The sequence below is a fragment of the Pteropus alecto genome, unplaced genomic scaffold (genome assembly GCF_000325575.1).
Source record: "Pteropus alecto unplaced genomic scaffold, ASM32557v1 scaffold146, whole genome shotgun sequence".
NCBI classification, from domain to species: Eukaryota; Metazoa; Chordata; class Mammalia; order Chiroptera; family Pteropodidae; genus Pteropus; species Pteropus alecto.
The window spans coordinates 4,437,520-4,461,430 of record NW_006442107.1 but is presented as its reverse complement, the minus strand read 5'-3'; the positions used below and the strand labels follow the sequence as shown (position 1 = coordinate 4,461,430).

General features: G+C 51.5%; 1 protein-coding gene across 7 annotated transcripts in view; it reads left to right on the top strand.

Annotated features, from left to right (window-relative positions):
- CTIF (cap binding complex dependent translation initiation factor) overlaps positions 1-23,911 on the top strand; it is a 249,010-nt gene that overhangs the window by 75,971 nt on the left and 149,128 nt on the right. For all 7 annotated transcript variants that reach the window (XM_006919916.3, XM_006919919.3, XM_015595789.2 and 4 more), the window contains 4 exons: positions 233-304; positions 12,752-12,825; positions 14,048-14,152; positions 19,371-19,446. In XM_006919916.3, coding sequence (XP_006919978.1) covers positions 233-304; positions 12,752-12,825; positions 14,048-14,152; positions 19,371-19,446 — 327 coding nt within the window. The remainder of the gene's footprint in view (positions 1-232; positions 305-12,751; positions 12,826-14,047; positions 14,153-19,370; positions 19,447-23,911) is intronic.

Genomic DNA, 23,911 nt, shown 5'->3' with positions numbered 1-23,911 from the left:
ATCTTCATCACTTTGGTGGGCTTAGATGAAGGGCAGCTACTTGCTTTCCCCAAACGTACACCAAAGGGTCATCTCCATGTGGAATTTGGAGATGCCAACTTGGACCTGCTGGCAGGGAAGGACTTTATACCGGTTCTGCTACAGGGGGGCAGGGCCATGCCTTGGGGTCCAGGCTGAGTGAGGATGAGCCTGTGTGTCTTCCCATCCCTGACCACTCCTTTCTCCCCTGTAGTGGACGACGGACTGCAGCGAGCAGCTGGACAGCAGCTGTTCCTTCTCCCGAGGGCGAGCACCCCCACAGCAGGTAGGGAACCAGCTCTGTGCCCCCTCTGGGGGTTGTCATGTGTCTTGTCTGTCTGTGTTCCTGAGAGGTGGTGATGCGGAGAAAGCAAGAAATGGGAGAGGGGAGGGCACAGTCTGCCCTCTGGAAAGTTCTCCCTGAATACACAGCCCACAGTGAAGCCCCTCCCCACAAACACATAGATTCATAAGATTTCTTTTCATTAGCGGCATTATTTATAATAACAAACAATTGCAAGCAATCAAATGTCCATTGAGAGGAGAATGGATAAATATGTGCTATATCCTCACAGTGGAATGTTATTTAGCAGTAAAATGAATGAATTGGAGGTTCACACATCAGCGTTGATGATGGATCCCACAAACAATGGGGCTCCTAGGGTTTTGGTGCTGGTGGGTCACTTTGGAGATCACTCCTGCCCCAGGTTTGCAGAGAACCTAGAGGGACGGACTGAGGGGTGAGGTATCAGAGATTCATCCATTTCTCCCAGCCAACCAGCTGTGCTGGGACCAGGCTGAAGCCAGTTGCTTCTCCCCCTGTCGCTTGCCTGTGAGATCCCCAGGGCTCCCCGTGTGAGTCGTGTGGCCGGGAGGGAAGGAGGATGCTGCTCTTGGAGAGCTGTTTCTAGTGACCCCTAGGCTTTCTCCAGTTGTCCAGCTGTTCTTGCTGATACCTCATCCTTCCCTGTGGGAGACAGTGGGATTAGAGGCTAAAAAAACATTTATCTCCACCCGCCAATGCAGCCTCACTGTCCCTGTCCAGGGAGCTGAGGGGAGCTTTCACAGGCTCCTGCAATAACTTGGTCCTGGCTTTGGAGAGCCAGCTTTCGCAGGCTCCTGCAAGGTGGTATAGGGGTTGAGAGGGAAGGCTGCTTGGCCTGAGTCTTGCTTTAGTTCACCCTGGTGCAGGGTGAAGCCGCTCAGAGCTCAGGACAGCTCAGCAGGCCAGAGAGGTCAGGTGTTTCAGAAAGGACCTCTTGTAGCTTCCTCAGCCAGGAAATGTTTGCAGGGGCCCGGTGCTGTGCTCTGGAGGGCCTGGAGGATGGCTCCTGCCTTCAGGGGCCTTACAACTTAGTTAGAAAGACAAGATAGTGTATAAAAGAATGCCCAATGCAGGGCAGGAGATGGAATTGTCTGAAGGGTGGCCCGGACCTCAAGGGGCTCACAATTAAAAAGCCTGGGCAGCCCCGAGCAGAAGAGGTAGGACTGAGCTGGACCTCGTAGGTGGAAGGCCGAGGTTGGGACCTGCATGCTGCACACCATACTATGCAGAGAGGCAGGAGCAGGATTGAAACGAGGTCTCCTGAGGTCAGGAGAACTTTGATTCAGTAACAAAAGGCCTGATATTTAGACATTAGCGACTCGATTAATCAGTGTACAAACAATAGATGTAAACGAGACAGAAGGGTTTTTCTCTCTCAGTACAGCATGGGTGGTTTTTCAGGGCTGGCGTGTCAGCTCAGTGGTGTCAGGGCAAGCTCCTTCCTTCTCATTGCTCTGTTCTGTCTAGGGCGTTGCCTAGACAGATGGCTCATGTTCCGATTGGAATAGTACCACCCTGGACCTCTGAGCTCCCCTCATGAGGCAGCCATCTTCTGATGCCCCCTGTTGGAGGGATCAAACTGGTCAGCATTTCTTGAGAGACTGCCTCACAAGGAAAACCCTCATGTAATTGGCTGGTGGCAGCTGCCCCTGCCCAAGGTGTCCTGGAGCAGCTCCCTGATGGAGGGGAGAACCAGGGAGCTTCCCATTGAAAAGCGCCTTTGCTGGTCAGTGCAGGTCTGATGGAATGCTGCTGACTCATCCATCCAAAGCTCCCTTCAACCTGGCTCACCAGATATAGATAGGCTCAGTGGACCAGCTCCTGGGAACACCTCCCAGCCCCATGAGACACCTACTAGCCTCCTCGCTACACCCTCTCATCCAGGCAGACTCTCTCCCTAATTCATAGTATGATCGAGCTGTTCCCTATACATCTGCCTCTCCCCTCAGCTGGCTGATCAACCCAAAGATGGGAGGAGTTAGGGCTGGCTCTATTTCACTGACTGCCCCTGGCCGAGGGCCTTGCATACAGTAGGTGCTCATAATGATGCCTGAGTTGGCCCAAGCCAGTGCGTGCAGACAGTCCCTAGTGGGCCCTGTGTCTCCAGCCACACGAACTGTGCTGAGCTTTCTGAGGTCATGGGGATGATGGGACAGCTCTACTCCCTCACATTCACTCATAGGGAAGAATTAGTTTCAGGGGGAAACTGAAGCTAAATTGAGACTGGAGGAGCTGGCTGCTCTAGCGCTCCCCCTGACTGCACCCACCTTGGCCACATGTGCCCAGGAAAGTGGGGTGGCCAGAGGATGCTGAGGTGCTGCCTTCTGCCCAGGAAGCTCTGTGTGGTGCGTCACAGACCCATGCCCTGAATGAGGGCCCCAGACGCAGGTGCCATCTGAAGACGAGTCATACATTAGGATTACTGATTTTGTCATTTCAACTAACATTAAAAAAAAAAAAAAAAAAAAACCAGCCCAAACTTGCCTCCTCTGAAACCTTTCTGAAGCCAAGTGGGAGCAACCTAGAGTAGATTGAGTCCCATGAGATGGGAGGAAGGGAGCTCAGAGGGTCCAGGGCAAAAAATGGGCTGCACGTGGTCCTGCGGAGGCCTGTCCAACTGCTGGCAGTTGGGATCCGGTTGTGTTGGGGACTCTGGCACCCTGGCAGCCTCTTCCCAAGGGAGCTTGCTCATCGCCTCGTCATCTAGTTAGGAGGTTGGAATACAGTTTCCACCTTATCATCATATTGGGGGAATGCATGGAGTTGATTTAGAGGAAACATCTGAAGCGAGCGTAATCCCGTGCAGTTAGAAAACATTTCAAGATCCCAGCTTGGGGTTTAGCATTCAGGGAAGAAAGCCGAAGGCATATAAAGGTCATGTGAGGTCAGGAGTGAGTAGCTCTTCTCCATCTTCACAGAAGAGCCAAAGAAAGGAAATTAATGTGCACAGCAGCAGCAGGGCCCGTGATTAGACCTTGAGAAGGACTCCCTGACTGGAGGATTTGTTGGCTGGTGGTGATGACTGTTGAGCAAGGTAATGAAAGCTTGCTGCGAACCTAATGAGCATACTTCGTTATCAGACAGGTTTCACACAAAGCCCTGGGAAAGGTGGGGGTGCGTCAGAAACGGTGTCTCAGAGTCCTGTGACGCCACATTCCCTGAAATGATGAGAGAAGGGCACTCCCCTGTTCCATCATGACGCCCAGTAGCAAATCAAAGCATCAGGAGAGAGTGAAAGAGCCTTGTCCCAACGATCAAGAGAACCAGATGGTGGCCCAGGCGTGGCACAGATTCCAAGGCCTCTCTGCAGAATGAGGCGTCGGGCTACACAGACCTTCTCTGAGCCTCTCCAGAAATCTCTTTCATTGTTTACATTCTGTGTCCCCATGAAATGACCAACTGGATCCAAATAGCTGCTAAAAGCAGCAGCAGGGCTGGATTTTCTAGATTTCTCCAGCGTTCCTGACCCACCCTGATAACTTGTACCAACCTGCAGGCGAGGTATATCCTGGGCACCAACACTGACTCTGACCTAGATGATGACAGGTGGTAAGCAGAGGTGAACCTCAGTTTTCTGCCAGCCAACTCATTGCCCTTCAGTAATTATACCGTTGGTTCAGTGCCAATTTAAAAACTCATTAGTACAATTGATATCTTAGGAAAAGTGCCTAGATTTTTAATCAGCTTCTATGGATACTTGAGGAATATCATGTATGTATTTATGACACTGCATGCTATTCAGTCAGTATATAGTGAGCAACTGCTGCGAGCTTGGCAGACACATATTCACCAGAGCCTTCCAGATCACAGCCCACTTGCAGAGTAGAGGCTAGTTAACATGACACAGGCTAAAGGCACACATGTTAAACCCCCAGAGAGACGTCCTGATCACAGGTACTGCAGTCATTCCAGAGTGGCCGTGCTGGTCTCTACAGGTAGGGAAGTGTCATGCAGGACCCGAGACTTGAACTATGCCTTACGGAACAGGTAGGATGTATGACCAAATGGAGAGGAAAATAGAAGAAATGAGAGAAGAAATGGTGTCGGCAAAGGCTTGAGGTCGGGCGTAACGTTGGGATGTTAGGACAGCAGGGGAAAGCACAGCAGAGGAGACGGTCAGTGTTGGGTGTTGCTACAGTGGTGAGGGATGAAGACGGCGGACGTGGAGGTGTCTGTGTGCCCAGCCGAGATGCCGGAGCGGCCGTCCAGCCCCACTGCTGTTTGTGCGCCTTGTGTTCCCAACTTGGTGGAGCAGTTGCTGTTTTGACCAGTTACCATGACAGAGGGAAAAGAACACCGATGGGTCTCACTTTGGCAATTCGGTGCTCCAACCTAGATGTGACACGTATCACTTCTACTCTGGACTCGTTGTCCAGAACTAGTCACACGGCCTCACCCGACCATAAGCACACTAAGAACTATAATCCTACTAGGTGCCTGGAATGGAGGAAACCAGAACTGTTTCATGACTGGCTAGATGACTGTCACATGCCCTGCCTCTAGTAGAGGTTCACCAGAGGCTGGGGCTGACCTCTTCCTCCCCACAGCAATTCCAGAACTAAGTTGGTCTCCAGTGAGCCCTGAGGATCTTGTGGGCTCTCAGGATGCCAAGCAGCTCAGAGGTTGGTCACCTGATCCAACCCCATCCACTGCTTCGAAAGACATCTCATTGTTAGGCAGCTCCATTAACAAAAATGTCTTTCTTGGATTTAGTCCCAAACCACCTTCTCATAACTCCTTTCGCCCATGGCTCTTTAGTCTCTCCCCCAGCGGTCCACCATGGCAAGTCTGCCTTTTAATCTAAATATTCTCATTCCTGCAGCTGTTTCACTTTGTTATAGTTAGCTCATTCCTTTGCTATCTATTCATCTATCTATCATCTATCTATCTATCTATCTATCTATCTATCTATCTATCTATCTATTTATTTATAAGCCATTGATCCAATCAGCAAGCCATCATTGAGAGCAGGCAGTGCTCAGAAGTCTGGGACATAACATGATGGTTCTTAGGTCTTGTCCCAACCTGGGGTGTCCCCCTGGGAGCCCGATAAGTATGGACTATAATTCCTTAATTCCTCTTAATCAGCCTCCCACAACTGAACACAGTCCTGCTGGCATGATCCAACAGTGCCGCCTCCACTGCTCTCAGCACGTGCCTGTCTTCAAGGTGCCTTCTGGCTCCAGCTCACCTGAAAGAACCAGGATATAACACTTACCAAACAATCTTGCTTATTAATTTTATAGGGAGAACAGTCAGCAACCATTCCTTGCGTGCCCACTGTAAACAATATGAGTCATGTGGCTTGGTCACTGTTCTCGGAGAACCTAGATTCTGCTTAGAGAAAGAAGACATTCTTGAGTGGAAAAGCAGCAGTGCAGAACAGCGTGAGAATACCGGGGGGAAGGGGCTGCTGTCTGCAGGGGAGCTTGCATCCATCGGAGGAGGTCAGATACGCAGGCGTGAGGACGGAGGCACCGTGCTGTCATGGTAACGGGATTGGACTGGGAGCTAGAAAACATGAGACCTCGCCTCTGTACCTCTGACTTACTATTCGATCATGGTGAGATACGTCATCTCCCTGCAGCCTCAATTTCCCTTCTAAGAAATGAGTGAACTAGACTTAAGGCCCTCAAAATGTTTTGTTAAAAATACAGACCTGGATTTCTGCTTCTGGGAAGATAGAGTAGATGGGTTTTTTTCTACATTCCTCCTGCTAAGTACAACTAAAACCCTGGGCAGTCTATGTAAAACATGAGAAGATTCTGAAAGGTGGAGAGGAGAAGGCACACCAGCTAGGGTACTTGGGATCTGAGCAATGACACAATGGTGACCTCTATGGATTTCTTTTTTGCCTTCTGTATCCTGGGCTTAGAGCTGAAGAAGTGAGTAACCAGGAAATGGCAAAGGACATGGATTTTAAAAAGGTCCCAGGAAAAATCTGCTCTCCTCAGCAGAGGTCCAGAAAAAGAGCAACCTAGCAAGATATAAAACTTTTAGACAATAACTGCTGTACAACAGCCAAACATCACAGAAAACACTGTGGCCCCACCCACACCCAAGCCAGCAAAGTCCCATTGAGAACCTGGACTTTCACCTCTGCTCAGCTGTAAAAGGTGCCCCCAACTTCCCTCACCGGATTGGTGTCAGAGAAGGCCAAGTAGGAAGCTGAGACTTGTATCCCTGCCAGATTGTTAAGAAAGTCCCTGCCCACCCCCATAGTATTACTGCAGACCATGCAAAGGGGGCTGGACTTCACCCCACTCAGCAGTAGTGAGGTACCCCTCGCCTCCCTGCTGGGATGTGTCAGAGGAGGTGGAATAGAGAGCTGGGACTTCCACTGCTGCCCGCTGGTAACGAGGCCACCCCCATGGCAGGGTCGTTGGGGACCATGTGGGGACCTAGAACTCCACCTCCACTGGCTGTAACAACAAGCTCCCCGGCCCCCTGCCCGGACTTCTGCCTTCACTGGCAGCAATGAGACTGCGTCCTCCCCTTGCCCTGCTAGAGTGGTATCACAAGAAGCCAGTTAAAACAGAAGATTTAAATAAGATTCAGAATCTTGTAACATATCATGAAAGTGCCCTGATTGCAATCAAAAATCATTTGTCATAGCAAGAACTGGGACAATTTTAAACTGAATGAAAAGAAGATAATAGATGTCAACACTGAGATGCAAAATTGGACTAGTAGCTCAAATATATAAAGAACTCTCAAAACTCAACATTAAAAACAACCCAATTTATAAATGGACAAAATACATGAAGAGACATTTTTCACCCAAGAGGACATACAGATGGCAAATATGCACAGAAAATGATGTTTGGCAGCCATTAGAGACTATCACTACATATTTATCAGAATTTTTAAATATATATATATAATAACAAACACTGAATGCTGGCGAAGATGCAGAGAGACTGGGTCACTTGTACATTCCTGGTGGAGATGTGAACTGGTACAGCCACTCTGGAAAACAGATGGGCAGTTTTTTAAAAAAATGAAACCTACAAGTGCCATATGATCCAGCCATTGTACTCCTGGCTGTTTATCCCTGAGAAATGAAAAACTTATGTTCACACAAAAATGTGCACTCAAATGTTTATTCCTAATACATGCACTTCAACAGGTGCCTGCTTAAGCAAGCTGTGGCACTCAGCAATAAAGGGGAATCAACTATTGATACACACAGCTGCCTGGATGAATCTCCAGGGAATTATGCTGAGTGGGAAAAAAAAAAGTCTCCCAAAGTTACAGACGCTGTGATTCCATAGCTGTAATATTCTTAACATGGCAAACTTATAGAACTAGGGAGTAGGTTAGCAGTTGCCAAGGATCAGGGAAGAAGGTGGGCCAGGAGAGGAGTGGGCATGAGGACAGAAGGGCAGCGGGATGGATCCTGTGCCGGTGAAAATACTCTGTATCTTGACTGTATCAACATCCGTATACTGGATGTGACATTGAACTATAGTTTTACAAGTTTCCCCATGGGGAGAAACTGGATAAAGCGTACATTCTGTATTATTTCTTATAATTAGATGTGAATTTACAATTTTCTTAAAAGTTAATTTTTTAAAAGTAGAGACCTCTCGTTTCACCAAAATGTTTCAAGGAAATCCCATATAGAAACCCCAAAGGGTCAGAACTGCTTGGTGAGGCAGGGGCAAGGAGCTAACTTGCTTTCTCTCCCACCCCATCCACCTCATTGCTCTGGGAGCACCCCTGCAGAACTCCCAGGTCACCCCCCACCCCAGACCAGATGATCCCTCAGCCCCTTTCCTCCTCGGCCTTCTGTATCTCTGAATCTGGCACTGGCAGGAGAGGAGACGTCCCTGGGGACTGGGAGTTACAAGAACGTCTCCTAGTAAGGAGCCTAGTGGGATCCCTTCTCCGCACAGGAACACGGGGCAGGGTCGGAGACTGCAAACAGTTGAGTGGGCCCCCATTCTTTCAGCAAATGCCAGACAGGCAGAAGTGGCCTCTGGTGTGGCCCAGTCCAGAACAGGTTCAAATAGCAGGGCCATTTAAATCCTAAAGCACAAACCTAATTAGCCAAGAGAAAGTGAGCAGAATGGGTTGACTTAGGGGAAATATACTTTACCACAGGCTTTAGTTATTATCTCTCACCTCTCTCTGGTCTTTAGGGTCTTAATTTGAAGACAGCAGGGTTAGGGAGAGAAGGGACAGAATGGACAGACAGATACGGAAGTTCTAGAGTGAAAGGAATGGCCTTTTCTGCTCCTGAACAAGGCTCTGATGCCACCCAGGAGGTTCTCTCTGCTGTTCTCCTGCTTCAGAGGCCCTTCTACTGTAGTGGGATTAAAATATGGGGAGGGTCCATCATCATCTTTCCCACCAACATGGGGGCGCTGTCCTTGGTGCTGAACACACACACACGCACTCCAGGACAGAACTAGAGCATTACATGACTGTTTCCCAAAGGGGGTTCTATGGTACCCTAGTCCTGCAAAGTGCTCTGTGGAACAAAAAGGAAGGTTGGGGTGGATTTCTGGCCAGAGGAGTTTAGGAAGTACCGCATATGCATACGATACTGCCACTTACTTGAAGAGTCAGCATCCATCTAAGACCAATAAAGGCACTGAGAAGTTCTGCAATGAAGTAATTTATTTAACAATCTTTTAACTCAGCGCGTCCAAAACATTTGACTAGGGAGTCTATTTGAACTTTTTTCCCTCCATGAAACTCTTTAACATTCAGTGTTTCCATAAGCGTGGTCCGTGGACCACTCCAGCTGCACGTGACACTCCCGCCCCCTGAGGATTCCCATGCACATTGACATTTGGGAGCCAGCAGATCAGTGTTGCTAGAACACCCCAGGCAGCTCTGCAGCAGAACAGTTAGGAAGGTAACAAACCACCGGGGAACGTGCTGTGGATGCTGTGGGTTCGTGGGGCACAAGCATTGAGGAGAGACTGCAGACTGCAGGGGCGAAAGGGTTTTGGCTGGATCCTAGCAGAGAGAAAGCCTGGGGGAAAGAACACTTGTTTGTTTTCTCGGAGTCCAAGACCACAGTGGCCCCAAGAGGAGTATAACCACATACTGTGGCAGCTCTGTGTGGCCTCCGAGCCCCTTAGTCGGACCCGTGTGCGAGCTGCACACTAACACAGCACTACCAGTGTGCCCAGGAGGAAGCCAAGGCCTCTACAGCTGTGAGCAGAAGGCATGAGGAGGTGGGGGTGCCTGGGAACAAGCCACGCCCTGGTCACCTTTTCTTCTCACTTCTGCATGAGTCCTCGGTGTGAGCAGGCGTCAGGGTGGTTTTGAGGGTGAGGTGGGCCTGTCTCCTGGTGTAGAGTTGCAGAAATCAGATTGCAGCCTGCCTGCGGGTCCATCTGTCTGCAGGCTCCTGCCCCTCTGGCTTCTCTGGACACTAAGAGGGTTTGTGGAACCGGTGATGCGTATATGCGTGTGTGTGTGTTGTGGGATGCAAGCTTTGAGGGTTGGTGTCCAGAACTCAAGACTGAGGGAATATCCAGGCACTTATATGGTGTCAAGGGGCTTTGACTGGATCTGAAGCCACAGGGCAAGGTTTGGATGCGGTCCGCCTAGATGCTGTCAGCCCAGGGCTAGCAGATGCAGGGATGGGCGTGTGAAGCCATTAGGTTCCGGCTGCCCCAGTTCGTTGCAACAATAAGTCACTCTGGGCACTTCCTGGGCCACCACCTCTGCAATGACAAGAGATGACAAAGGAACAGCTCTGCTGGTGAGGTTCTTTCCTCCCTGGGCTGAGGCTTGAAGGGTATAGACTTTGTTGACAAATGCCAGGAGATTTCTCTAGCCCCATGTTGATAAAAGATTGCATGAGGTGATTATATGCCTGTCACATTCCATTGCAACAGACTCTGAGGGAATATCCAGATTCCTGTTATGTGCTGCAGTTATTGTGTCAAATAGAGCCACAACAAGTAGGTCGTCCCCTGTGACCAAAGGTTTCGTTGGGGGTTCCCCTGAGACTTGCCCTCTCACCTGTCAGGACATTGGCCTTCACAGGGGTTACCTTCCTCTTGTCTCAAGCACAGAGAGGCCACCTTGTTCACGGTCCTTGGTGTGTCCTGTTCAGTGGCAGAGTGTCCTCCTTCTGGCCCAGGGCTGTCACCTTGTCCAGGTCGGGCACCCTGGGATCATGCAAAGATGGAGCTCCAGCTCCTTGATCTGTAAAGGAGTCACATCCTGGCACTTCTGTTGCTCGGCTCTGAGAATCAGAGTCACATTGTCATCAGGGTCGGAACAGAAGCAGGACATAGGTCCATGTGAGAAGCGACAAGACCTAGCCCTGTGGAAATGGAGAGAATGTTCGCGGAGGCCGCTGGCCTGGGTGACGGAGAATGCTGGCATGGTCACAGGAATCAGGAGGTGGAGGTGACTGGGAGGGCGGTGGTTTGAGGAGCAGGTATTCGCTGGGAACGGCAGTGAGATCTCTGAGTTTCCCAGCATTTAAAATAGAATTCAGGTTATCGACAGCAGTTCCGGAACACGTTCTCGGGGTTGTAGAATGGGTGAGAGTTGTGAGGATTCCATGAGAAAAATGTGTGAAGCGAGTCTGTAACTATGAAGTATTGAAAAAAACAGACGTGCCTGGTTGCCGAGGGCGGTGGCTCTCCGCCATGCTGCTGGCCTTCTGGCTGTCACTCACCAGCTGGGCCTCGAGAGCTCCCTCCTGGAACCCTGCTTTCTCACCTCAAAATGGAGATGGTAACAGCACATCACAGGTTGTTCTGCCTATGCACGGAAAGGCGGCCTTCCCTGCCTTTGGAGAATATAAACACCTGTGTGCAAATACCAGGGGCGTCTCCTCCAGCGTCTGCTGTCACTCTATCCCACCCATCAACCAAGGGCCTTTTCCCTGGACCCTGAAAGATCTCAAGGCCGGTCGGTCCCCTGCCAGGACACTGCTTTGAAAGAGGCTGAGGCCCCAAATTAGAGATGCTCCAGGCGCCTCCCATAGCCCGTCCCCTGGAAAAGGGTAAGGTGCCCCTTCCAGGCTATGGCGTTCCTGCCAGCTCCATGCTGCGCATTAACCTTGCTGCACAGGGGCTGAGAGTGACCAGCCAGGAGGAGATTTATGTGCCCTTCACACTGACCTTGAGCTGCCTTTAAGATGAATTACCTGTGGGATGCTTTGCACTCCTGGTTTTCACTGTGACCCTCTTTTCATACTTGTTCTCTGTTTTTCCACCCGCATTCCTCCTCCAGTCCTTGGGGCTCTGAATCCTAAGACAGTAAATCGATCTTGACATCCTAGTCCGTGAATCAATCTTTCAGACACAGGCAGCAAGCCTGCGCCTCCTCCACTTAGAGTGGAGTCTGTTTAATTGGTTGGCAGGCATCTGAGGTGAACCTACTGTGCGCCTAGCTTGGCCACTGAGGGGCACAGAAGAGAAGGTAACAGTCAAGGAGCTTAAATTTTACTTGAGGTCATGGATGAACCATGGATTCTTTAGTTTCACTCTGTGTTTGTGGCATTTATTCATGTTTGCATGTTGTCTTGTTTATTTTCACTGCTGTGTAATATTTCAATATATGAATATACCATATTTGTTTGTCCAGTCAACTGTTGGTGGGCATTTGGGTGGTTCCCAGTTTGGAGCTGCTCTTTACCTCTGTGTTGCATACTGTTGGTGAACATCTCTGTCCAATTTGGTCATGTTTATACCTGGGAGTGCAGTCCCAGGTCACAAGACATGCACACAGGCAGCTTTAGAGGAGGTGGAAGTATTAATTTTAAACAGTGAGATGAAGCAAGCTGTAGGGCTAACAAGGGGTGGATGGCATCCAGGAGGGCAGAAAAGCCAAATCATAGAAGTTGGATCAAATAAAGCGTCTTTCATCACATAGGAAACATCCAAGGACGAAGGCTGGGGCCGGTTAACTTAGAGAAACTCAGTTGCTGGTGTAGCCTTGGTCTGTGAGGGCTTCTCGGTTCTGCCCGATTTCAGGGAGTGGGAAAGTCGACCCCCCAACATGGACCCTCCAGTGTGCCTGGATCTGCAGAGCCCCTGCCTGGGAGATGCCACGGCCATCAGGCTGGCAGTGGTCATGGCAGCTCATCCACATGGAGGCTTTTAGGAGAGAGCCATGGGCTGGGGCAGCAGAGACTTGGGCAGGTTCTACACCTGACTGCACAGCTCCGTCAAACACTACCGAAGTGAGGGGCCCATGCCAGGGAGGAGGCCAGGGGTCCACCCCAAAGTCCTCTGGACTCTTACTGGGTGCACCAGCCAGGATACTCACCCCAGCCTCCGAGCGGCCCAGGATCACAAACCGAGGCACAGGGGGGCCTCTGCAGCCCTTTCCAGGACTGGGCCTTGAGGAAGCCTTCTGCCCACTTGTCCTCCGTGTCCAGGCTGAGCCAATAACGCCATCCCTTTCCTCCCCAATCTCTTCTAGAACGGCAGCAAAGATAACTCTCTGGACATGCTGGGCACAGACATCTGGGCTGCCAACACCTTTGATTCCTTCAGGTAAGCCCCGCTCCCTCTTGTCCATGGTGCGTGGCTCCGGCCAAGACCCCCTCCTACTTGTCCTTATGCCTCACGGGATCTTTGGGGGCTGCGTAAATGTTGAGACTTCGCTGATCAAGCACCCTGTAGAGGGGGCTGAAGCAGAAAGCATGAGACTGAAGAGGAAAGAGGTCAGAGAGAAGAGAGGAGAAGGAAGGAAAAGGAGGGGCGAGCGTCCAAGGGCAAGAGAGAAGGAAAGGGGAAGAGGAGGCAGAGAAGGAAGAGGGTTGAGGGGGCAGGGAAGACAGGGCCGACAGTCCAGCCAGCTTGTGGGAGAGGGAGACAGCCAGATGGGAGCAAAGGAGCGTGGCTCATGGGCACGGCTGGCAGCCCGGGTTAGAGCTGGGGACAGATGGCTGTGGCTTCAGACCCCCACCTTTCCCACCTGAGGTTGTAGCAGGTGGGCGAGCTGGCTGCAGAGAGGTCTGGAGGAAGGAAGGATTATCAGTGGCTCATGTTCTGGAAGGTCCCTGATGGACCAGGTCGGAAGCATAGGTATTGTCCAAGGTTCCTCAGGATGTGGGGACAGTGCCCCTGAAGTGTTTGCTGATGGGCTCCTGCCATGATGTCACTCCTCCGGGGACTGTTGGCCTTGGACTGCGGTAGCCTTTTAGGTCCACTCTGCCTTAGCCCTGTAGCTGTCACTCCTGGGCATACTCTAGAAACCCCTAGCTTGGGTTGGGCTCAACCCACCTGGAAGCACGTGAGTCTCCTGGGCCTGGAACTTGCAGGGCCTGGAACTTGCAGGACCTGGCCTCTTGCTTCCTGACAGATTTGTCTCATGTCCCTCAGAGCTGCCTTGTCGCCATTCTGTGCTGCCGTCAGAGGCTCTAGTGACAGGTTTTGGCCTTCTTTCCCTCTCCAGTCTTTCCCAAATGTAGATGTGAAAACAAGCTCTCAGGTGGTGTTTAGGGGGACTGCTGTAGCGTAGGCATCAGGCCCATGTTTGTGTTTTATAAGCATTACCATATAGCAGAGTTGAGGAGAGGTGAGGGCTTCGCAGGCCGTTCCCAGACCTGACACCTCAGGCTCCAGTCCGAGTGAGGGGTCCCTACCTGACCCTGCTCTTGGCTGGTGGGTGCCCTCCCCTTCCTGCCTGGTTGTGCCTTGGGTGTGTGGGCCCCATCAGCAACAGTTTGTCACCCGCTTTGCCTCTCATTTATTGCCCTCCCTCGCCCTCTAGTGGTGCCACCTGGGACCTGCAGCCTGAAAAGCTTGACTTCACCCAGTTCCACCGGAAGCTGCGACACACGCCCAAGCAGCCCCTGCCACACATCGACCGTGAAGGGTAAGGGGCGGCCAAGGGGCACTTACATAGCGGTAGGGTGGGGTGGAGAACAGCCGAGAGCGGCCTTTCCCTGGGCAGGAAGGACACACAGACGGCTCATGGCCTCAGATCTGCAGGCTCACTGGCCTCTCCTGAATCCTCCACCCTTCACTGCCCAGGCCCTTCCAGCCACACTTCTAGCTCCCCTTCCTGACCACTCACAGTGGCCCTGCTTGTCCATAGCCTAGGGCAGTGGGCCTCACACTTGATCAGAACCACCCGTGGGGCTTGTTAAACCACGGGTTGTAGTGTCCACGCCCACAGATCTGGAGCGGGGCCTGAGAATGTGCATTTCTAACCAGTTCCAAGGCATGCCGACGCTGCTGGCCCGGAGACCCCACTGTGAGAGCCACTGGCGTAGTGGTTGACTTTACACCAGGTTGTCTCTCCCTGTAGTTATTTCGTGTATCAGTTTCGTCTTCCCCTTGTAAAGAACCCTGTCCTCTTGGGTTTTTGCGGAGGCTTCATTACATAGTCACGGTTGACTAAATCATTGGCCATAGGTGACTGAGTCAATCTCCAGCCCCTCTCCCCTTCCCCAGAGGTCAGGGGGTGAGACGGACAGTTCCAGCCCTCCAATCTCTTGGTTGGTTCCCATAGCAAGCAGCCCTATCCTCAAGTTACCTATGGACTTTCCAAAAGTCACCTCATTAACATAACGAAAGACACCATTCCCTCTCCATCACTTAGGAAATCCCAAGAACTTTAGGGTCCCTGTGCCAGGACTAGAGACAGAAATCACATGTATCTTATGATAAATCATGGGGTCCCCCATGATAATTCTATGTTTTAACTTTTGGGGGACCTGCCAAACTTCTCCACCGCAGCTGAACATTTTACGTTCCCACCAGCAATATACAAGGGTTCCGATTTCTCCACATCCTTACCGACACATGTTGTTTTCTGTTTTGTTTTTTTTTTCTCTTTTAAATTATACTCATGACTTTTATTTTTTTCTTCCAGTCCTTCTCTGCCCAGTCTTGTTTCCCTGTCACTTCAGGTCTAAACATAACCGATATTATTGGCTGTACTTGCGTGCATCTCACCTGGCCTCCTGCTCCAGTTTCCATCCCACCTCACCCCTTCTCTTGGTCTCATCGCAGTATAGTGAGCAGCAATCCAGGGAGGGTGATGTTCTCATCCTCATTTCAGAGATGAAAAGCAATGAAGCTCAGAGAAGCACAGTAGCTTGCCCGAGGAGCAGAACCATGAGTTAAGGCCGTATGATGCCATCCAGCACCCAGATCGCCCCCTTAAAACTTTATGCAGAACTGTGCACACGTGTATATTTTTCTGGGAAGAGATGCCTCACCTACATCAGACTCTCCCAGGAGAACCCCGCCTCTTAACACACCTCCTTTTGCATTGCCCTGCCTATGTGGGTTCCATCAGAACTCTCAAGGTCATTTTTCTTTGAGTGGGGAGGGGAGATAGCCTTGAGCATGGAGGCACCCTGTAAGAAGGAGATAGAGCAAAGTGGGGGCCCAGCCGTGAGGCTCCCCTGGCCCTGCCCCATGCCATCCACCGTTCACTGCATGCCCAACCCCTCATTCAACAGTGGTGAGGCCATTTCCTCCTGAGCTGCCTAGGGCTGTGCCCTTCACACTGCTGAGTTTAGGAAAGCTGACCTTTCCTCAGCAGGTCAAGTTCAGGAACAGGTTCTCAGCAGAGGAGATGCTTCTCATCTGCCCTATTGTGGGAGTTTTTGAGCTTGGAGTAGACCATAAGAACGGATCAGATTGAGCATTTTTCACTTCTGAAGCCCATTCACTAGGCCTGCTGGGTCTCCGTGTGGTGCTGGGTACTGTGAGGAAAACATACACACACACTTACTGGATAACATATAGGCTCTGCCCAGCAGGACTATTTACTGTTAAAAGGAGACATGGACCCATTTATGACTGAGACTATAAAAGACTCAGTTTAGGGGGATAGACTTCTAGAGAGTACTCGCTATGAAATGAGCTGCCAGGCATAGTTAAACGAAGAAAACGAATGTAGAAGGGGTTAGAGAGGAGAGCATTCTTGGAGGGTGAACTGTCTAGGAAGCTCCCGTGTCCCCCGGGAGCACATGGATGGTGAAACCTGAGGGGAAACTAAGGCCCAGAGGACGGAAGGACTGAAGGTGTCCGATGGAGAACGCTCGTTAAGTCAGGCTTTCCGAGGTGTCTGCACCAGTTCACACGATGTACGTCATGGTGAAATACTAGTTGGCAGTAGCCATAGGTGACTGTGTAGAGGAGGGGAGATTCCCTCACGTTGAGGGCCGTTGTCCCCTCTGAAGCCAGAGGAACCAGACACACTTGCTCACCAGGTACAGGCCAGGCTCGCCCACTCAGGAGCCTACAGGATTTTCTGACAGTCATCTGGCGTCTTTCATAGACACCTGGCTCTGGCCAAATCCTGTTTCTCCCTGGCTCCCAAGGGAGCCTAGGTGCAGCTTCCTGTGGCCACCTTATGGCTGGGCCAGGAACTGTGTCACCTTTAGAATCCTGCTGTACTGGGGACAGACTCCACATGCCACTGTAGCATCCCTCAGAAGCAGGGGACCATTCGGTTGCCAAGGCTTCCCACAGCCCGCGTTTCCATGGAGGGACAGAGATCGGAGCAGGCTGTTGCCTTGGAAACCCCGTTGGCAGCAGTGACTCAGGTGGTCTGTATCAACCTTCTGCCCTCTGAACCTGTAGTTCTCCAGGGAGTTCTGAGCCCTGGGTAGGGCAGGCCCAGGGTCTAAGGGGCCACAGCGCTCCCTGCACACCGCCCACGGCCCACCACAGGGCTGCTGAGGTGAGGACGAAAGGCTGTGCCGGTGCTGCACTAGGCCAGGGTGCAGCATGTGGTTGGGGCCAGAGGTATGTCATACTCACATGTGACCTAAGGGAGGCTGTATCAGCCAATCCCGTAGGCCAGGAGTCCCCAGGTCCCTCCTCCCCTGCTGCTATGATTCCTGCAAAACACAGATGACTACAAGCAGTCGGTGCCTTCACAGGCCAGCCTGTCTCTACCAGCCTGGCGGATTTATTAGTTAAAAGGTGGCTGGGTGTTTCCAGAACTTCCTCCATCTCCTCATCTGCAGCCCAGCGCATCACAAGGCTGGGGAGGAAGTGGAGGGGGTAAGAACTCTTCTCTTTTCCTTCCTTATACCCCGCCCACCCCAGCTCCACCTGCCAGACCCCTAGCTATGTTTCCAGCCCTTGCCCTCCAGCGCTGTCTTGCTCCTTTTGCCCACCCCCATGCACCCCATCCCCACCCACTGCAGCCACATGAACGCTGACTTCCCTGCTGGCAACGTGCTTGTGCTTAGCTCCACCCACTGCTGCCCTCTGCCTGGTACATTCTCCCAGATTCTCTGCTTAGCCAGCTCATGACCCGTCACCCTCCCTCTGTCCAGACTGTTCTGGAAGCTGCTCCTTTATATTCCTGTAGTGCCCTCTCTTACCCCTGACCCCAACACTGGCTGTGACACCAAGGGCCCAGTCTCTGCATCATGTACACGGAGGCCCAGCCGGAGCTGGAGCCCACACAAAGCATTTGTGAAATGGGGGTGTAGATCATAGCCCTGTGCCCTCTTGCACCCAAGCTTCTGCTCATTTTTGCAGCCGTGTTGCTCTTCCCGGGGCTTCCAGGGCTGCTCTGTCCAGAGGACTTTCTTGACACTCATGTTGTGCTGTCCCCTACTGGTGCTCAAGAGTACTGCCCTGTTAGATGAGATTAGGACTTGTTTCCTAAGAGCCATGAGCTGTGAGTTGTCTGAGGGCAGGAACCACATCATTTATTGTCCATGATTCCAAGGACAGTTGACGGGGCCCAAAGCACAAGAGAGCCTTGGCAAACATTGAGCAAATAAGCTAATTACTCTGAAATTTGAAAGTTACATTAACTCTGCAGCTGGAAAACACTGCTGCCTACTAGCTGAGCAGCCCTCACCAGACCTGGGTCAGTAACAACATAATAGTAGTAGTAACTAATACTGTGCATGGGGCATGCTCCAGTCTGCGCTCTAAGTGCTTGCCTCGTATTATTGGAAGTTCACCACAACCTAGGGAGCTATGAGCTATTATTCTCTTTACTTCGATAGATGAGGAATCTAGGAGACTCAGAAAAAATGAGTGACTTGCATGAGGCTGGGTGGGTGCTAGGCTCTGTGCCCTTACTCAATCACTATGCTACTTCTCTTCACAATAACAATAAAACCGCAGTCATAGTAGAAGTAGAGGTAGTACTAGTAGTAGTAATGTATTTACCTTGTTATTTATTTTATTATAATTTTGTTTATTACCTGTATCTACCATAATATATTTGCCATTAAATATGATGTATCAAATGTGTGTGTGTGTGTGTGTGTGTATGCCTATGGTGTGCATGCGTGTGTGTGTGTGTGTGTGTGTGTGTATGCCTGGCAAAGTTCTAAGCTCTTCGATATATTAATCCTCTGTTTACCTTATGTTAGGCACAATTAATTATCCCCATTTTTCAAACGAGGAAACTGATGTACGGAGAGGTTAAGTGACTTGCACAGGGTCACCCAGTTAGTAAGGGATGCAGCCGGGATTCCAACCCTGGCAGTCTGGTTCCAGAATCTGCACTTTAAATATGCTGCAGACATGGACCTTTGGCAATGAATCAGGGCCAGCATCTCTGGCCTGAAGGTACGCCTGCCTACAGCAGACATGAGGACAAAGCATCAATATGAACAGGCTTGCTGGACTGGCTCAAAGTTAGGCTAAGGAGAGAGGAAACCCCATTGGAGGCCTGTGTGACCTTGAGAAAGTTGCTTGGTCTCTCTGTTCATTCATTTCCCTTTACCGTAATGGGCAAGATGATCGGCTTTTGCAGGAGCTGTGACAGATTTGGGGGTTTTCATTAACAAGAAGCTTAGTGTCTTTGCCTGGAAGGGTCGAGGGGACTCTGGTACTTTTGTGCTGCCCCCGTCCCCAGCATTACTGTCTACATGAGTCCTTTGTCCTGCACAGAGGCCTGTGTTGCCAGGCCCAGGGGTGGAGGGCAGCATCTCTGGGGTCTCCATGGCCATTTCCTCTGGGTGGAACAGGCTGATTCCGGAGGCCTTTAGGGAAGGAAGGACTGGGTATCCCCTGATTGTCCTGCTTTTTCTGCTTGCCAGGCTGGGATAGGACACACACACCATCCTTTCAATGCCTTTGTGTCTTTTCTGGTCCAGGTGTGGAAAGGGGAAGCTGGAAGATGGGGATGGGATCAACTTGAATGACATCGAGAAGGTTCTCCCAGCCTGGCAGGTAGGTGCATGGGGCAGAGTGTCCCCACACCCCTTCTTCCCCCAGGTCCTGATCCTGGGCCTGGGCAGGGCCTAAGCACTCCTGCTGGCCTCTCGCTCCAACAAACCGTAACTGGATGTGCTGCGCTGGTATGTGAACCGGGGTGGCTACCTGCCATGGTCCAGTGTTCCGCTCTGATACGTGTGCAGAGGGCCCTGTGGCCCCCAGCTTAATGCCTCCTGTAGATCTCCGGGTCACTATAGCTTCTCTCTCACTGGGAGCCATGCATGGGGCACATGTCCTAGTGAGCGGTCCTAGATAGGCATGCTTCAGACAGAGGTCACATGTCACAGTGAGTGGTCCTAGGTGGGCATGCCTCACTCAGAGCTCAGATGCTGATACCTGGGTGCCTATCCCCCCCTAATTCCAGCCAAAGCCAAGGACCCCCAATCCCTGACGCACAGTGGGCAATGGGTCCTGGGGTGATTCCCATGCAGTGCTGTCCTGCAGGGACGCCCGTCTCTGAGGCTGCTGGGACTCAGACCCTGGAGCTGCAAAGGACTGGGGGTCAGGACGGGACAGTAAGTGCCCACATCTGCCCAGCACATTTCTCCACCCATTAAAAGCACTTAGTTGGTTAGTAAGGACTGATACTATTGATGGGGACTGTCCCCAAGATCTGCTTCCCCAAAATGGGAGCTGAGGGAGAAGAGCAGGTGAGCTGGGGTAGGTGATAGACAGCAGCCAGAATTTAGCTCCACAAACCCTCAGCAACTTCAGGTGAGCTGAGGCTAGCGTGCTCCCCAAGAACTCTGATCTGAGGTGGGCAGCTGGAGGCTTTGAGTGTGGCGACATGGATTCGGGGGGACATCAGTTATGGTTCTAGGCAGTGAAGCCACATGGCAGGGCAGAAGCTGAGACCCATACCACTGGGCTTAGGATGGAGTCCTGGGGGACGCACCTGCCTTTTTGGAACGTATTGTGTACTGTGGGTTGGTGGAATGGGGGACAATGATGACAACCCCCATTATTTGTGATCCTGCTCTGAGTGTGGCCCCAGGGTCAGATGCAGCTAAATGCAGAGGCCATGCAGACAGACCGTGCACCGTGACCTCCCACTAGAGGGCACCAGCGCACCGGTGTGGAGGCTCTAGTCTGGCGTTTGCACTGGGAAGTCCACCATCCCCAGCAGCCAAAGGTGTCCTTGCCGCCTTATTGATGTTGGACATGCAAATTGTCCCCAAAATGACCCAGTCCAATGCTCAGGCACATCCTCCCCAGAACGAGGGAGAGGATGAGGCAGTGAAGGAGGCAGCCACACAGAGGTATAGGGAAGCACCTGTTTGGCCAAAATGTCCCCTGCTGTGCAAAGGCCTGCCATTCCTCCAGGGAGTACCCCCCCACACACACACTCCTGAGCCCCCTGGGAATGCATGACAGCTCCCAGGAGGGCTCACCCCTTAAGCCTCTATCAGCTGCACAGACAAGGATGGTGTTTGCCCTTAGAGTGAGGGGTGCTGACAGTATTCCCCCCATAAGCTTCACCAGTGTGAGACTTGGGAGATACAAAGCATTGGCTTCTGTCCCTGGAAGGTCAGATACTGTCAGGCTGAGCTGAGGGGGAAAGATGGAGCCCCGAAATCCAAGCCAGGTTAAGCTTGACTGAGTTCAATGTGAAAGCAAGGGAATCGCATCTGAATAGGTTCTGGCCTCCCCTTGCACATCCCTCCCCTCGCTTCTGGCCCAGATACCACCTGGGCTCCTTCTCCCTGAGGTGCAGTAACCTGAGGAGCAATTTCCCTTCAGCATCTTCTCAGAGTGCAGGGGGCCACACGGCCTCAGGACCCTGCACAAATACCGCCTCCTGTTCCTTACGCTGCCCTGATGCTTCTGTCTAATACAAAACTCCGGTTGAAAGACGTCGTTGAATTATCCTGTGTCTTTCCCAAAGCTTTCTAAAAGGATACATTTTGATCTTTTTAAAAATTCTTTGACAGACGAACATTAATGTCTGCTGTCTTTGTCTTACAATAGGAACTGCATAACCTAACTTATTTCCCTTTTGGCCTTCCTGTTAGGAAATTTTGAAACTAAATTCTATGTCTGTCGGCAATTAATAATGAGCTCACCCTGACCTGGTCAGGCCTGTTGCTCTGATCTCTGGGGACTGACCCAGGTTAGGAGTGTACAATGTGTAAGTCCCCTGTTGCGAGGTCAGCGTGGCACACACGCTGAACAAGAAACAGAACTGAGTCAAGTGGGATTCCTGGCCTCATGGATGTGCCCAAGGCTCTCTCTGCGGAGGGGTTCAGGAGACTCAAGGAAGATGAAGTGGGGTTTCGACTTCATGAGACTGTTTCCAAGGCACTGTCTTCACACAGGACCCAGAGAGAGGACAGGACACCCACTAAAGAAGGGACAGTGAGACCTGGGGTTAAGCACCCTTTTTCTCTGCTTTGCCGCAAATAATGACAGGGTGAGAACCTGCCCCTGCACCACACACACCCCCGAGGAATCTGAGGGACAAATCCGCTTTCAGAAAAAAAATCACTGTAGGCCAGATCGATGACCAGGCTCTCCCCACTCCATGCAGTGCTTGGAGGAATAAAAATGGTGGCAGATGCAAGAGCATCCTTGGTCTTCCAGCAGGTGGCGCCGTTGCCGCTTGAAAACTCGGGCTGGTGGGAAGGGGCCGCCCAGCTCTGGATGGAAGCCGCAGGAGCCCAGTTCCCAGCCCTCCAGATGGGAAGGAGTGACTTTATTGTTCCCTAGAGCTATGCCAGCTCTGTTGCCAAGTCTTCTGGAAACGTCTAGGATATGCTAACTCACAAGGCATAAGGATTATGAACATATCCGGAGACGCCAAGGTGCAAAGTCCTGTGAAAACTAAGCTCCACCTTGCTTCTTCAGGCCCTGTCCTTTCCCCCAAAGCGCTGCTTTGTGTCACTTCTCGGTTCCACAGGAGGTACAGTCTGACTTTATTTATTGAGTCCACCAGTACTGATCGAGCACCTTTCTGTGGACCAGGCATTGTCTTAGTCATGATGGACCGAGTTAAAGTGCCTGGGCCGCTGCCTTTCCGGTGGCCTGGGACGCGGAACTCTCCTGATGCCCCCTTATCGAGCATCCAGCAGTGACTGTATCGCACCAACAGCAACACTGCAAACACTCGCCGAGTGCTTTCCATGCTGCGGGAACTATGCCGGTGCTTTCTCTTTCTTATCTTGCACATCCTCACATTGTCCCTGGGGAGCACACGCTGTCACTGATGTCCTTTCCCAGATGGAGCTGGTTCTGGTCAGATGGCACCTTCTCAGTAGGGCCTTCCGAATGCCCTGTCCTGCACTTGCTCTCCACACGCCTCGCTTTATTCTTATCCACAGTGCTCACCACGCAAATGCTTGGTCTGCTTTCTTCCACTGGAATGCAGGCTCCACACGGGCGCATGCAGGAGCCCGTTTAATATTGCGTGAATGACCAAATGAGCCCTGACCTGCTCCTGTCCCAGAGGGACTCAGCCCCAGAACCCCAGCCCAGAACCTGTGCCTCCTTCACAAGGGCTCGCGGGAATCCAGCACTGTCTGAGCTGTGTGTCTGCATGTAATCTCTGACTTCACGTAATGGCCCTGTAAAGTATAGGTTCTGCTATTGTTATTTTACAGATGACAGAACTGCGGTCAGATATCTTGCCCCAAATCACAGGCTTATCAATGGGGGTATGAGGATTGGAATTCAGGCAGCCTGATTCCTCTGGCGCCCTTCGTTTAAGGGGTGACGATGATGAGGAAGACCGTTTTCTTATTCTAGGCGACTGTAGTCACGTATAGCAAGTTAGGGCGAATGTCATTTCCTTAATAAGCAAGAACAAGAAAATGGCTATCTTTTTTTTCTACTGCCAAAGGCACTGAAAATGGAAAAAGAGGAGAGAAAGAGAGAGACCTAGAGGGAGAGACCCCTACTGACACCTTTGAAAGAGGAAGAGATATGATTTTTACCTTTTTTTTAATAGGAAAGGTTTGTGATGGCCTCTTTCTACTCCCTGCTGGCCCAAGATGCTGCCTCAGCTCTCGAGGAGGCGTGCTTACCTAGGAGAACCCTCTGCCTCTGGCCACTCCACCCCTCACGCTTCCTCCCTCAGGACAAAAATAGGCACTGATGCAATAAAGGAGACCAGGAGTTCCTCAATCCTGGGTTTCCTGTCCGAGGCCGCCAGGTAGCAGGGCCCACTGGGAATGGCCAACGTGCTCTGCGAGGCGAGCCTGTTTTTATTGTTGTTTGTCTGTTTACAAGAAATTATTATTTGTGGGGTGAAGACTTTGTTGATGACAACTAGGAAAATTGGGGGGCAGCAGGCAATAGGCGGTCGGGACTAGTTTCTCACAGGCCTGGGTGGGCCGAGACTACAGGGAGCAGGGACCGCAGGTAGCACGTGCTCTCTGGCACTAGCGTGTCCAGAAGCCCTCCACCTCCTGTTTAGGGCAGCCTC